The sequence below is a fragment of the Musca autumnalis genome, unplaced genomic scaffold (assembly GCF_047663935.1).
Source record: "Musca autumnalis isolate F117 unplaced genomic scaffold, ASM4766393v1 scaffold_1, whole genome shotgun sequence".
NCBI classification, from domain to species: Eukaryota; Metazoa; Arthropoda; class Insecta; order Diptera; family Muscidae; genus Musca; species Musca autumnalis.
This window is the reverse complement of record NW_027411644.1, coordinates 147813101-147825898: the sequence shown is the minus strand read 5'-3', so window position 1 is coordinate 147825898 and position 12798 is coordinate 147813101. Positions and strand designations below refer to the sequence as shown.

General features: G+C 33.5%; 2 protein-coding genes across 2 annotated transcripts in view; one reads left to right on the top strand and one right to left on the bottom strand.

Annotated features, from left to right (window-relative positions):
- The window catches only part of LOC141388041 (lamin Dm0-like), a 184140-nt gene that overhangs the window by 139045 nt on the left and 32297 nt on the right, over window positions 1-12798 (bottom strand). The window lies entirely within an intron of this gene.
- On the top strand, window positions 6233-11480 carry tub (interleukin 1 receptor associated kinase 4 tube). The gene is made up of 2 exons (XM_073958115.1): window positions 6233-6841; window positions 10171-11480. The coding sequence occupies exons 1-2, from the start codon at window positions 6433-6435 to the stop codon at window positions 11229-11231; spliced, it is 1470 nt and encodes a 489-aa protein (XP_073814216.1). The 5' UTR covers window positions 6233-6432; the 3' UTR covers window positions 11232-11480.

Sequence of the window (12798 nt, the reverse complement as noted above, 5' to 3'; positions counted from 1 at the left end):
AACATTTGTAAACAAGCCGAAAAAATTAAATTTGCTTTGAGATGGGCTAATGCATCCACCTTGGCAATTGTGCTATGAAAAAAAAAATCAGCTGACTGCCCTTTTGAACCTCCAAAGGTATATCTAAATGCAATGAGATTTGTACTGGATTTATTAAATCCAGTTGAAGATTTACGGCTAGTCTAAATGAGCTATAATAGCTGTGTTCCTTTACTTACCTGAGGTTACCATTTTTAACCTGCAAAGCGTTCCTTAACCCCGAAAAGTGGCGTTGATGTACACGCCTGCACGTTGTCGTAACAACAGTGAATAATGCTTGGTTTACATTTACGAAATCCACTCGATTTCAACTGTCAATTCCATAGCTCAAACGTCAAATGAAAACTCATCTGAAATCAATTGGATTTCATTTGACGTTTGAGCTATGGAATTGACAGTTGAAATCGAGTGGATTTCGTAAATGTAAACCAAGCATAACAAATCCAAATGAGAGCCATGTCAGCCGTGGTTTAACAAAGGGACATTACTCTCCCAACAATTCTCTCTCATTTATTTTGGACACCAATGCAAAAATGGAAGCAATTTTTAAGAGAGTGGGAGAGGAGAGATTTCGAAAATGGTTTTCTCTTCTACCACAGGCTACCAGCAAAATTTCTGCAGGTAAAAAACGCCAGAACTGATTTTTCTACTTTTGTTTGACGATTATTTCACAATGAAGAGGAAAATGGACGAAAACAGAGGAAAAAGTCGAACGCTGACAAAACTAAAGCTCTGTTCCAGAACTAAAAAGTTTTTACAATTTTTACCACTTTTACACATTTTGCGTTCCCGTACTCAAAATTTATATGAAAATCGTTTACGACTTTTACAACTTTTACGACTTTTACCACTTTATAAAGTACGGGAACAGGCCATAAATTAAAAAGTGTGAAATAAAAGACGAACATTGATTTTTTTACGTTCCTTTTTGACATTGCTGTCAGATCTGCCATTTTTCCGTTCCTTTACTTTTCTGGTAAAAATGTTCATGAGAGAGCAATTATGAGCAATATTGACACTTTTCTCTTTTACCACTCTTACAATTAAAAAAGTAAAGGAACAAAGCTAATGTGGACTTTTGCATGAGTTTGGAACATGGCAGAACTACCAGGTACTGGTATCACACCAGCTGATCGAAAATGAAATGTCGATTGCCTTTATAAAAAATTATTTTTGTTGTAATTTCCCCAACAACATAAAGAAAGTTTTGACATAACATATTCAGAATTTTACGAAGCCACTACCTTGGTAATTGTGCCATGGTTTGGAAGTTATAAAATCGAATGCCATGTTCATACCCGCATTCAAATCACGTCGTTCGTTCTCATAATTACGTACACGAATTAACCCGTTTGAATTAACATGATTCATATTTTCATAGTTTTTGTTTACTGATGTTAAAAAAAGTTTCAGCCAAAAGACAAGTAAAGTTAATTGATATGAACTGAAAAAATAGTTGTCCTTCTTACAGATATGTCCCAATTTACATTGGGCGAGTTTACTTGCGGCAATTGTCATTTTGTAGGAGAGAGAGGTGAGGCATATGGTAACCCTTTGCCTCTCAGCACCCTCTCTCACCTACAAACTGACAATTGCCGCAAGTAAACTCGCCTAATGTAAATTGGGACTATCTATTTAATATTAAATTATATTATTTTCATTCATGTTTTCTATTTGTTCTCAAAATTTTGGTGTTTTCAGTATATTTTGAAATTTTTCTATTTTAAAAATTAACAAGAGAGGGACCTGCCAAAATAACTTTTTGGTATACAGACTTTCCGGCAGGCATTTCATTTTTGTTTCTAAATTTGTACGCGAATTTGAAACTATGTACAAAAAATGTAAGTCCTTGGTCACACTAGATGGTTTCATTGAAACAATTTCATGAAATCAAGGGTTCCTAGGTCGATTTCTCTACTAGAGTAAAATCATGAAGTTGCTATAGTAAGGAACTCGATTTAAGAATCCCTAAAAGTTTCAATGAAACCACTCTAGTGTGACCTTAGACTAACTGCAATGAAAGAGAAGACAAAACTTTCTATAGCTTTGTTCCCGTACTTTTTAATAGTAAAACTCGTAAAAGAGAGAAATATAGAAAAATTGTTGTAACACAAAAGTTTTTTTTTAAAAAGTTCGGGAACGCAAAAATGGAAAAAACGTCAAAAAAGCTGGAACAAATGTCAAAGTCGGCGTACCAGCCAATCAGACGCCGGCATCCATGTTACTATTTTTTACACGCTCAAATTTGTCGAGTAAAAAGTTTTTAAAGAGAGCGTCATTCAGCGCCATTTTTGTTTAAAGAGAAGTGAACATTTTACAACTTTTCTGTGTAAGGGAACGCTTTTTCGAGTAAAATGTGTAAAAGTCGTAAAAATTGTAAAAACTTTTTAGTTCTGGAACACAGCTTATGATTTGAATGTATACTAGTCGTTAAACAGTTAACTTTTCATTCATATTTTATACCCCGGTTACACTATTGAAGGTTAACCCACTGGGTTTAATAGATCCAGTGGGTTAATCTTTGCTGGTTACACTTAAACGTCTGTTAGACTATAAAATTATACTATGATGTAAACTGTCAATCCCATACAATATACGTCAAATAAAATCCAGTGGATTTAGAACTACGATTTATTTGACGTATATACTATGGAATTGACATTTGAAATCGAGTGGATTTATAAGTCTAAACGTACTATTAGCTTTTCGAGGGTATAAACTGTCAGCTGATGTTTGTTTACGTATACATACAAAATAACTAATAAAGTCGTGTGTTACACTTTTACAATTTCTCGTATGAGATATCGTCCCCTCTTTGCTCATATTGGTATATTTTACACACAGGGATACATTTTTGTATCATGGTATCAATCGTACTTTTTGTTAAAAAAAGTGTCTAATGAAAAAAAAAATAAATAATTTTATGATATCCAAATAACTTTAGATTTATTAACTCCATAATATCTCATGCGACCAATCGTAAACGTGTAAAACACGACAAACTCTGTTGCAAAAACAGTTGCAACTTTTGGTACTTTTTGAGTAGAGTTGGATTTTTTTGCACAAATATCGAATGCAACACTGTATTTTTGGTGGATTTGTGCCGGTTTTAAAATAAACCCAGCCATGAGAGGATTTAACCCACTTAGCGCCGAGAGAAAGCTTAAAATTGTTTATGGAAATTATATTTTTGAGACATTTTAAGCATTTTTTAATAAATAACTTTTTTCTCTAAAACGTATAGTTTTCCTGTAATCGGGCATTCTTTTAAAAGTGCCAAAAACTTTAGAGGGTAATATAGGTGTATCCTTATATGCCAATCCCTTGGTTTTTGATTGAAAAAATACTCTTACTATATTCCTAACAAATCCCTGACTTTATATGATTCTAACATTAATGGGTACTTTACACGATATGTTTTTTACATATGAGCTGTCACTTTGCATATACATTTTGTGTGGGAGAAGTGACAACTCATATGCAAAAAACATACCGTGTAAAGTGCCCATTATGATTAAATTTTTATCGCGTATTTAAATTTTTCATCAAAAGTCGAAAATTACAAAAAAGTCGATTTTTTTGAATAGCTTGGGTTTTAGGCCAATTTCATGGAAATGCATAGGTCAAGTGAAGCTTTGTTAGCGTGAAATGACAGATAACAGACAATACTATAACAAAATACAAAAAAACCCCACAAAAATATTCGAAAAAACCAGAGTTTTACGCTAATTTTTTCAACCATTTTTCGTGGCGTTTAAACGACCAGTGGCTTTATCTGGGTTAATTTTTGTATGGCAAGTCTGGTCAGATTTGAGCAGATTAAGCAAATAAATCCTCATGAAGTGGGTTAACCCGGCAAAAAGCTGTAGTGTAACCGTGCTATTACAGTTTTTCTAAAAAGGTTTGGATTTTTAATACATTTTTAATTTTTTATTTTTCCTGTCATAATTAATTTATTTCGATAAATTTTCTCATTTGCATGGCAGAACTACCAGGTAGTGGTATCACACCAGCTGATCGAATATGAAAAGTCAAATCCCTTTATAAAAAAATTAACATAAAGAAAGTTTTGACATAACATATTCAAAATTTTACGATGCCACTACCTGGGTAATTGTGCCATGCTCATTTGTTATAGTACGTTTATATATAACCGGATTTAACAAACCCACTGGGTTTTAAATGTCAATTCCATTGGTTATATGTCAAATAAATCCTCACAAAGAAGGTTAACCCGGCAAAAAGGCTCTAATGTGTACGGCGTTTTAGTGATGGGACACATTTGGTCTGTTCCAGAACCTGCAAGAAGCTACTATTTTTTACTACGATAAAATTTTTTCCTTTATGTCATCGGAAAAAATAGTACAAATAAGTAAATTCTTGCAGTACTGGAACAGACCAATAGTATCATCGTTCTGACAGTAATTTTAATTGAACAATGCTGTTCGTTCTCAAAATTTGTGTATCCATGGTATCACAAAAACTATGGGACAAAGTCAGTTCAGATGAATATGATGATGATGATATTATGTATCCTTCTAAAATTTGGTGGATTACCGTAACAAATTTAATAAAAATTGCAGATTTTCATATTATTGTACAATATTATGTAATTTTTACTTAAACATATGTCCAAAAACTGCATAAAAGCATTGCCTCCATAATTCGGGAAAATCGATTATCCGTAATGCCTCCGGTCCCGATAATGCCTCCGGTCGGATAATCGAGGTCCGACAGTAATTGTATCGTAATTTGGGGTCGAACAACGAATATAGAGCAAATTAACCTTAGTATGAACAAGGCATAATATAATTTTATTTTTAACATGGCACAATTACCAAGGTAGTGGTATCACACCAGCTGTTCGAATATGAAAAGTCAAATCCCTTTATAAAAAATATTTTTGTTGTAATTTCCCCATGGTAGAACAAGAAAAGGTAGCAGCAATACCCAGCTGACTGAACTGGGTTGTAGTGTTAGTGTCAAATTCCATTCGACATTTTATGTATTTATTTCTATGTTCGATGTATATTAGGGATATATATTTTTGAAGAACAAATTTATTCATCAGAAAAAAAAACTATTTCCCATAAAGACGGCTTCATATCATTGACATGTAACCTCCTCCAGGTCCGAACGACATGCCGCACACTAAAACATCGCTTATAGAGGCGGTACAATATTTGTTAATATGTGTGGTATTTTGTTAAACTTGAAAAGAATAAAGCCCTAATAAACATGTGCTTTTTTTTTTCAAAAGCAAATGATTGAAACATCTTCTCTTTTTTCAATGAATTACCAGCGACCCGAAACATTTTTGCAAGTATTCTACTTTCTGCGAGAAATTATGCATTTAGTGGAATGATATGGAAACATTCAAATTGAAAATCTAACGAGTTTTCATTCATGTTTTCCAAAATATTCAATCAAATGTGAAAAAATATTAGTTTTTTAAATTCCAATAATTTATAGACATTTCCTTGTTTTGTTTACATTTACGTTGACACTAAGGTTTACAAACAAAAACAAATTCCTTTGTGGTTGTTGTTCGAGTTGTATTTGTTGTAGTATTAACTTTACCTTGTATTTGTTCTACCATGTAATTTCCCCAACAAAATAAAGAAAATGTTGACATAACATATTCAAATTTTTACGATGCCACTACCTGGGTAATTGTGCCATGATTTCTAAATAACTAGTAGTGTGTATGGTTAATAATAAAATAACTGGCTGATGAAGTAGATTCTGTAGCTGGTTTTCGAATTTCATTCGTATACGCCATCATGATGCGGATCATGGTATGTACGCGATCCCTACAAATGGGGAGGTTGCCCCCTCGGTCGGCAGGGGTGGGAAAGAGAGGCGTGGGAACGTTCGAAAAAGAAAAACCTTCTTAATGAGGACTTATTTGACGTTTACGCTACGGAATTGACATTTGAAACCCGGTGGATTTATTAAATCCGGTTAAATGCAAATGGGGTATAAATAGCTCTTCTATACTATTTCCTATCCCCTATTGCCCAAAAAATAAATTTACTTAAGGCAAACTTTGTACGTGTGACTACTGACATATGAATTGAGGGAAAAGTAGGGTTCTATAGGCTTCATCATCGATCTATAGATCCAGCTGCGTACTTATCACATTCTTCCTCTTCCACCTTCTAAACAAAAGAATAACAGAATGCAAATTTTTGTGAAGTGATTTTCGACTTGTTGAACCCTATATATTCGTTCTTCGTTTTCTCTTCTAGCAAGGGTGTAGTAACTTGTTGATTATTTTTGCAATAAACTTTTAAATGAAAATATGGTGTTGGATGTGTATTGGCAGTAAGAGTGACACATAGAAAAACCTAACGAAAATCACCTAAGAAATCCGGATAGAGGCGTGAAAGAATGTCGGCCGCTTATACACGTGATACCGAATTGAGAAATGTACAATCAAACGATTTGTACAAGTTGGCCTCCATTTTAGTCGAGGAAGACTACTGGCAAAAATTGATGGAAACAATACCGAAAAAAATAGATAATAAATTGTTTGGTTCCTCTACCAACTTTTACAACGATGCGTACTCCAGTGCACCCCTATCATCAAGTGAAAGAAAATACACAAATGATCATATCCGGCTTATACAAAATGAATATAAACGTAGTGGTAATAAACTTTGTGCAGAATTATTGTTTGATGAATGGAGTACTTCTGGACGTAAAAACGAACGTCCAACATTAGGAGTCCTGCTATATTTACTTTTGAAAGCTCATTTGTTTCGTGGTGCCGATTATGTTGCAGTAGATTTACTCAAAGGTAATTTACATTTTTGCATTCAATCTTAAATGTAGCAGATACTGCTTAACTACTTATTTATTGGAACGTTTTAGACCCTAGTAGAATCTGCTATTTTCGGAACAAGTCGAGTTTACGCACTACGCGGACAAAATTTCCTTTAAAAATATAAATTTTTCTTATATGATTAAAAATTCCATTAAAAAATCAGATGCTTTAGCTTTATGTATCAGATTACGTCAAAAAATGAATTTCGATTTTCATGTCGGACCCTTTGGAAATTTTGAACGTACTCTTTGCGGTCCTGTTTACAGCGTTATTTTGCTTTTCTTGGTTGTGTAGCCAGTATTCGATCTGTCCACAGATGAGAGTTTAAATTCACACAGACTGAGCCGACTGACACTTTTTTATTAGTTTTATATTAACACCAACACAGCTTCCACGTCAATTATTTGGGCTTAAATTTCCTTTAGCGACATTCCAGTAGCCCTTTCTATTCGGATTCCAACGATATGTAATTTTTGTCCCGGAAATGTATACTTCCCGAGATATAGGCCTCGACACTTTCGGAAAATCCCTAAGTTGGACTAAATTTTTAACATATATACTAAACTCGAATCGTATGGAAATTTTGTTATTACAGGTAAATCTTGTCCCCCCAAGCGCACCAGTCAGTATATAATATGTATAGGATAAGTTCATACTTCCCTAGAAATAAGCATCTGATTGTCAGATATTTCTTTGGTTATATATTTGTCATTTATGAACCCATAATATGGGTGTCGTAGTGAAGCGCATGAAATTTTTAATTTTTTATATTTATAAATTTACAGTTTAAAAGAAATATTGTTCCCATACTCGAGATTTGCACCTGTCCATAGTAGGAAGTCTTAAAGACCCGGCCGATGGCCGGTTACTTAGAAAAAAAAAAATACAGTTTAAAAGAAATGTTGTTCCCTTTCTCGAGATTTGCACCCTACTTTGCCTACTTCTCGGGAAGTGTGGAATTTTCCCATACATAGAGAACACTGTTGGGTTCCGAGGGACAAGATTCTATTCGACTTTAGTAAATATGTGTAAATTAAGTCCAAGTTAGGGCTTTATCCGAACTTTCGAGGCCTTTATCTCGGAGAGTATACATTTCCGGGACAAAAGTTATATACCGTTGGAATCATGACCGAAAGGACTACCTGTGGTGAAAATGCCGTTTTTTCCCGTCAGGTGCCGGTAAAGGAAATTTCTTACATTATTTGTTATGGTCAATATTATAAGATCCTGGCTAAGTGCAATAATTACATCATACAGTGAAAATATTATGCATATGATTCTTTGAATACATACAATAACTTTTACAACTTTTTTATTGGTACTACTTTTTCAAACCCTAAATATCTAAAAAATTAGAATAGGATTATTATATTAATGCATTTTCTTTGAGTAGTAAGCGATTCCTTCTATTTATACATATATTTAAGTAATGATATAGAATCGAGCTGTAGTTTATAATTAAAAAAAATTTCCTCAGCAACATAAGAAAACTGTTGACCGGTCTCTAATAAAATTTTTCTAGGATTTTTTTTTTACAATGCAATACTCGTAGGCCAACATTTTACCCGTAGTGGGAATGTAGATATATTTTCAGACATACAGTATCGGCCAAAACTAAAGCACCCCCTCAGTACATATTTTTAAAATGAAATTTTTTTTAAGAAAACAAAGTTGTAATTTGTATTTGTATTTTTCGTTTTCTTTATTTATATCCATATTAATAGAAAACACAATCAGAATGTATTCAGAATGTAATAAACAAAAGTTAAAATTCAAAAATCATTTTAGGTCGAAAATGTAATCGGACAAAACTAAAGCACCCCCCTATTTGAAGTATAACAAAAACCATTGAAATCATATTTCGTTGGGCCTCCTCTATTCTGGATGACACAATCACATCTTTTAGACATAAAGGATTCTAAATAATTAATTATTGCAGGCGAAATAATTGATTTTCGGAAAATTTAGCTTAAATCCTCAAAATACTGAAAATCGGAACTTATCGCTATATGGGGGCTATACCCAAACGTGGACCTAGGACAACGATCTTTGGTGGATAGGTTTTGTGATCACTAGGAACCCTAAGTACCAAATTACAGCTAATTTAGTGGGGAAATATGGCTTAAAAATTCAAAATACCGAAGATCGGAAGGTACCGCTATAAAAAAAAACATTACCCGATATTGTTTATATCCATTTAAAAAAGATACTACAGCCTCTTCTGTTCAAATACAAAATCGCTTAAGTTTAAAAATTAGCAAAAGAACGATTCACAAAAGAACGGTAGACGTCGGCTTATTCAGTCGACGACGACCAACAAGCAATATTTAGGATTTAACAGTTGCCCACTTGGTACACGTCTTTTACCATCTGAATACGTTAAATTAAATATAGCTTCATCGGAAAATAGCAGTATCCTCCATTTTCTAATCCAATTCACTTTTAGTCGATATTAAAGGTTTCTTGCTGGTCGTCGACTGAATAAGTCGACGTCTACCGTTCTTTTGTGAATCGTTCTTTTTCTAATTTTTAAACTTAAGCGATTTTGTATTTCACCAGAGGAGGCTGTAGTATCATTTTCGGATGGATATGAACAATATCGGGTAATGTTTTGGTATAGCATCGTTATAGCGGTACCTTCCGATCTTCGGAATTTTGAATTTTTAAGCCATATTTCCCCACTAAATTAGCTGTAATTTGGTACTTAGGGTTCCTAGTGGTCACAAAACATATCCACCAAAGATCGTTGTCCTAGGTCCACGTTTGGGTATAGCCCCCATATAGCGATAAGTTCAGATTTTCAGTATTTTGAGGATTTAAGCTAAATTTTCCGAAAATCAATTATTTCGCCTGCAATAATTAATTATTTAGAATCCTTTATGTCTAAAAGATGTGATTGTGTCATCCAGAATAGAGGAGGCCCAACGAAATATTGATTTCAATGGTTTTTGTTATACTTCAAATAGGGGGGTGCTTTAGTTTTGTCCGGTTACATTTAGGACCTAAAATGATTTTTGAATTTTAACTTTTGTTTATTACATTCTGAATACATTCTGATTGTGTTTTCTATTAATATGGATATAAATAAAGAAAATGAAAAATACAAAAAGAAATTACAACTTTGTTTTCTTAAAAAAATTTTCATTTTAAAAATATGTACTGAGGGGGTGCTTTAGTTTTGGCCGATACTGTACATCTCTAATAGAAATGTGTTAGGCCATTAAATTCGATAGTTGCTCCAATCATCTGTTTTTACCAAAAATATTTGTACGCTTTTTGAAAAATATTTCTTGTATTTACAGAGCAAACGCCTCCAAGGCCGCCAGATGGACCTGCTGCAGGAATTCCTATTGAATTACCCGATGCGATATTTACCAATATTTCGATTGTCGAAGATAGCCAAAACTATCCAAACACTGAATTACTACAGCAGAATGCAAATTTCGAATGTAGTTCGATGGACAACAACAAAGATTATTACACCAAATATAGAAAACCAATAGATAAGTATTTTGCACCGTCGATTTCATCTAGCAACGATAATGTTGAAGCACCACAACCACCGCCTAGATCGAAATCGGCAAGGCAAATGAAGCAAAAATTAACACAGCATACTCAGTCACGAATATCAGATATCGCCGAACAAACTGCCACTATAACAAATCAACATGACATGATTGCTATAAACGAGCATCCACAAGAAACATCGAATGGTGACGTCTCATTAGCTACGACGAATAATTTGCCGAATTTTTCATTGCTAATGGAGTCTTCTGACAGCATAAAAAGCGATTCTATACCGAAAATAAGCTTTCTAATTGGAAATTCTCAGTCCTCTTATGAAAGTAAAAGTTCAAATAATGACCGTAATATCGTCCATCAAAATAAAACTGAAACAGGTATACCTTCCAATGATATTGAACCATCAAGTCATGATCTACCTGCAATAAGCGCATTAAACTTAAATGGTGAAAGAGACAATGCTTTTCGGAGTATAAATAGCAGCGATAAAGATGTGCCATCGGTGGCATTACATTTTGATGCCAACAGTTCTACAAGTATTGATATAACGTCTAGCAATATACCTTACGTGGTAGAAGACATAGCCCAAGAAATTAATATAAAGCACTCAGAATTGGACAATGAAACTGACAATTCGGAGGACGATGATGATGAGGATGATATAGACGATGACGATGATGACGCAGATGTGCCAAATTTTAGCTTGCTTAATGATTCCAGTTTAACGAGTGTTACAACTACAAGCGCAGAAAATAGTTTTGAGCAAAATAATGACAGTAGGCCGACTTCGACTGATAACATACCACCCCTTAATACCGAATGCATTCCAACATTAAATTGACTTGCAATAATCAATCTCATAAACTACCTGATAATGTTATATAAGATATTGTTATTAGAAAATTGAAGAATATTTCACACTCCATCTTTTCATTTTGTAAAATGTTGTAATTAAATCATTCCTATGTTTGTATTATATAATACAATTTATATTTATAATTAAAAACTTTGTACAATATTTAAAAACGAACGTATACACATGTTAAAAAACATTCCAAAATGTGCGCATTAAAAAATATAAAGAAATAAATTTATTTATTTATTTTTGTTTTGGTTGAAGTTTCAATCACATTTGACTGTTTTTAAGTCTGGATTATTACCCCAATGGCTTAACATCATCATTGCTCCCTATTACAGAGAGTAATTCTTTTCAAAACGAACTGACAGTTTTGCAAAATTTTACTAATCGCTACCAATATCATGATTTCATCCCAGCGAAGTCAATTATCAATTGGCTTTTCAGCTTTTTGAAATGAAGCCTTTACGTGTACACTCACTTTTCAGCTTTCCCAAGAAACATCAGAACAAACATATTTGCAAACAACTATCTGCACGTATCAATTAAGGGGTCGATTATGGATATCAACTCAACTGTAGTTGCGTTGCCAGAAGAGAAAATCATGCAATTAAAATGAGCAAAAATACGAAAATTTTTGTCAAATTCAATCAATATCAGCGTTTTGAACCTTCAGCTATTAGTTTAATTGTAAAAAAGTATAAATTTTAATGCGGAAATAGAAAATTCTATGACTAAATTTGCTGTGGGCAACGCAACTGGAGTTGGGTTGCTATCCATAATCGACCCCTAAGAACTCATCGAGTTCTGCAAGTCCCGGCCCACACTACAGTGATTTTATTGAAAAAACTTCATGACATTATGCGTTTCTAGATAGAGTTCTATAGCGGAGCAAAATCATAAAATTGGTTTAGTGGGGAATTCGATCTAAGAACGCCTATTTCATGATATTTTTTTTAATAAAATTCACTCTAGTGTGAACCGGGACTTAGTTGAAAAAAGGCATAATTTCAAAAAGCTGAAAAGCCAATTGATAATTCCCTTCGCTGGGATGAAATCATGATATTGATAGCGATCAGTAAAATTTTGCAACACTGTCAGTTCGTTTTGAAAAACATTACTCTCTGTTAAGCCATTGGTCGACTTAAAACAGAGAAAGTCGACATGATATCCAAAACTTAAAAAAACTGAAGGCATTACAATTCATGAAGGAAACCCCCCTTCGATTGTATATGTGTATGTATTGAGAAAATGATTCCTAGACAAGACACTAGGGTGACTTGATAAAGAAAAAGACTTCCATAAATACTTCATAATTACAAAATTGTAAAAATGTTTGTATAAATAGAAGTTATCAAAATCATCCTTTGTCTTCTAGCCATTAGCATTCAAATACGCCTGATGAGCCTGGCTTAAACCACCAGGCGAAACGATCGTAGCGTAATGGTTGAGTGTGTGGTATTTCGCTAGAATTCATTTTTCAATACAAAACTCCTTAGGCCATATTAGCTCGATTAATCCAATTAATTAATTAAAAACTTTCATAAATAAT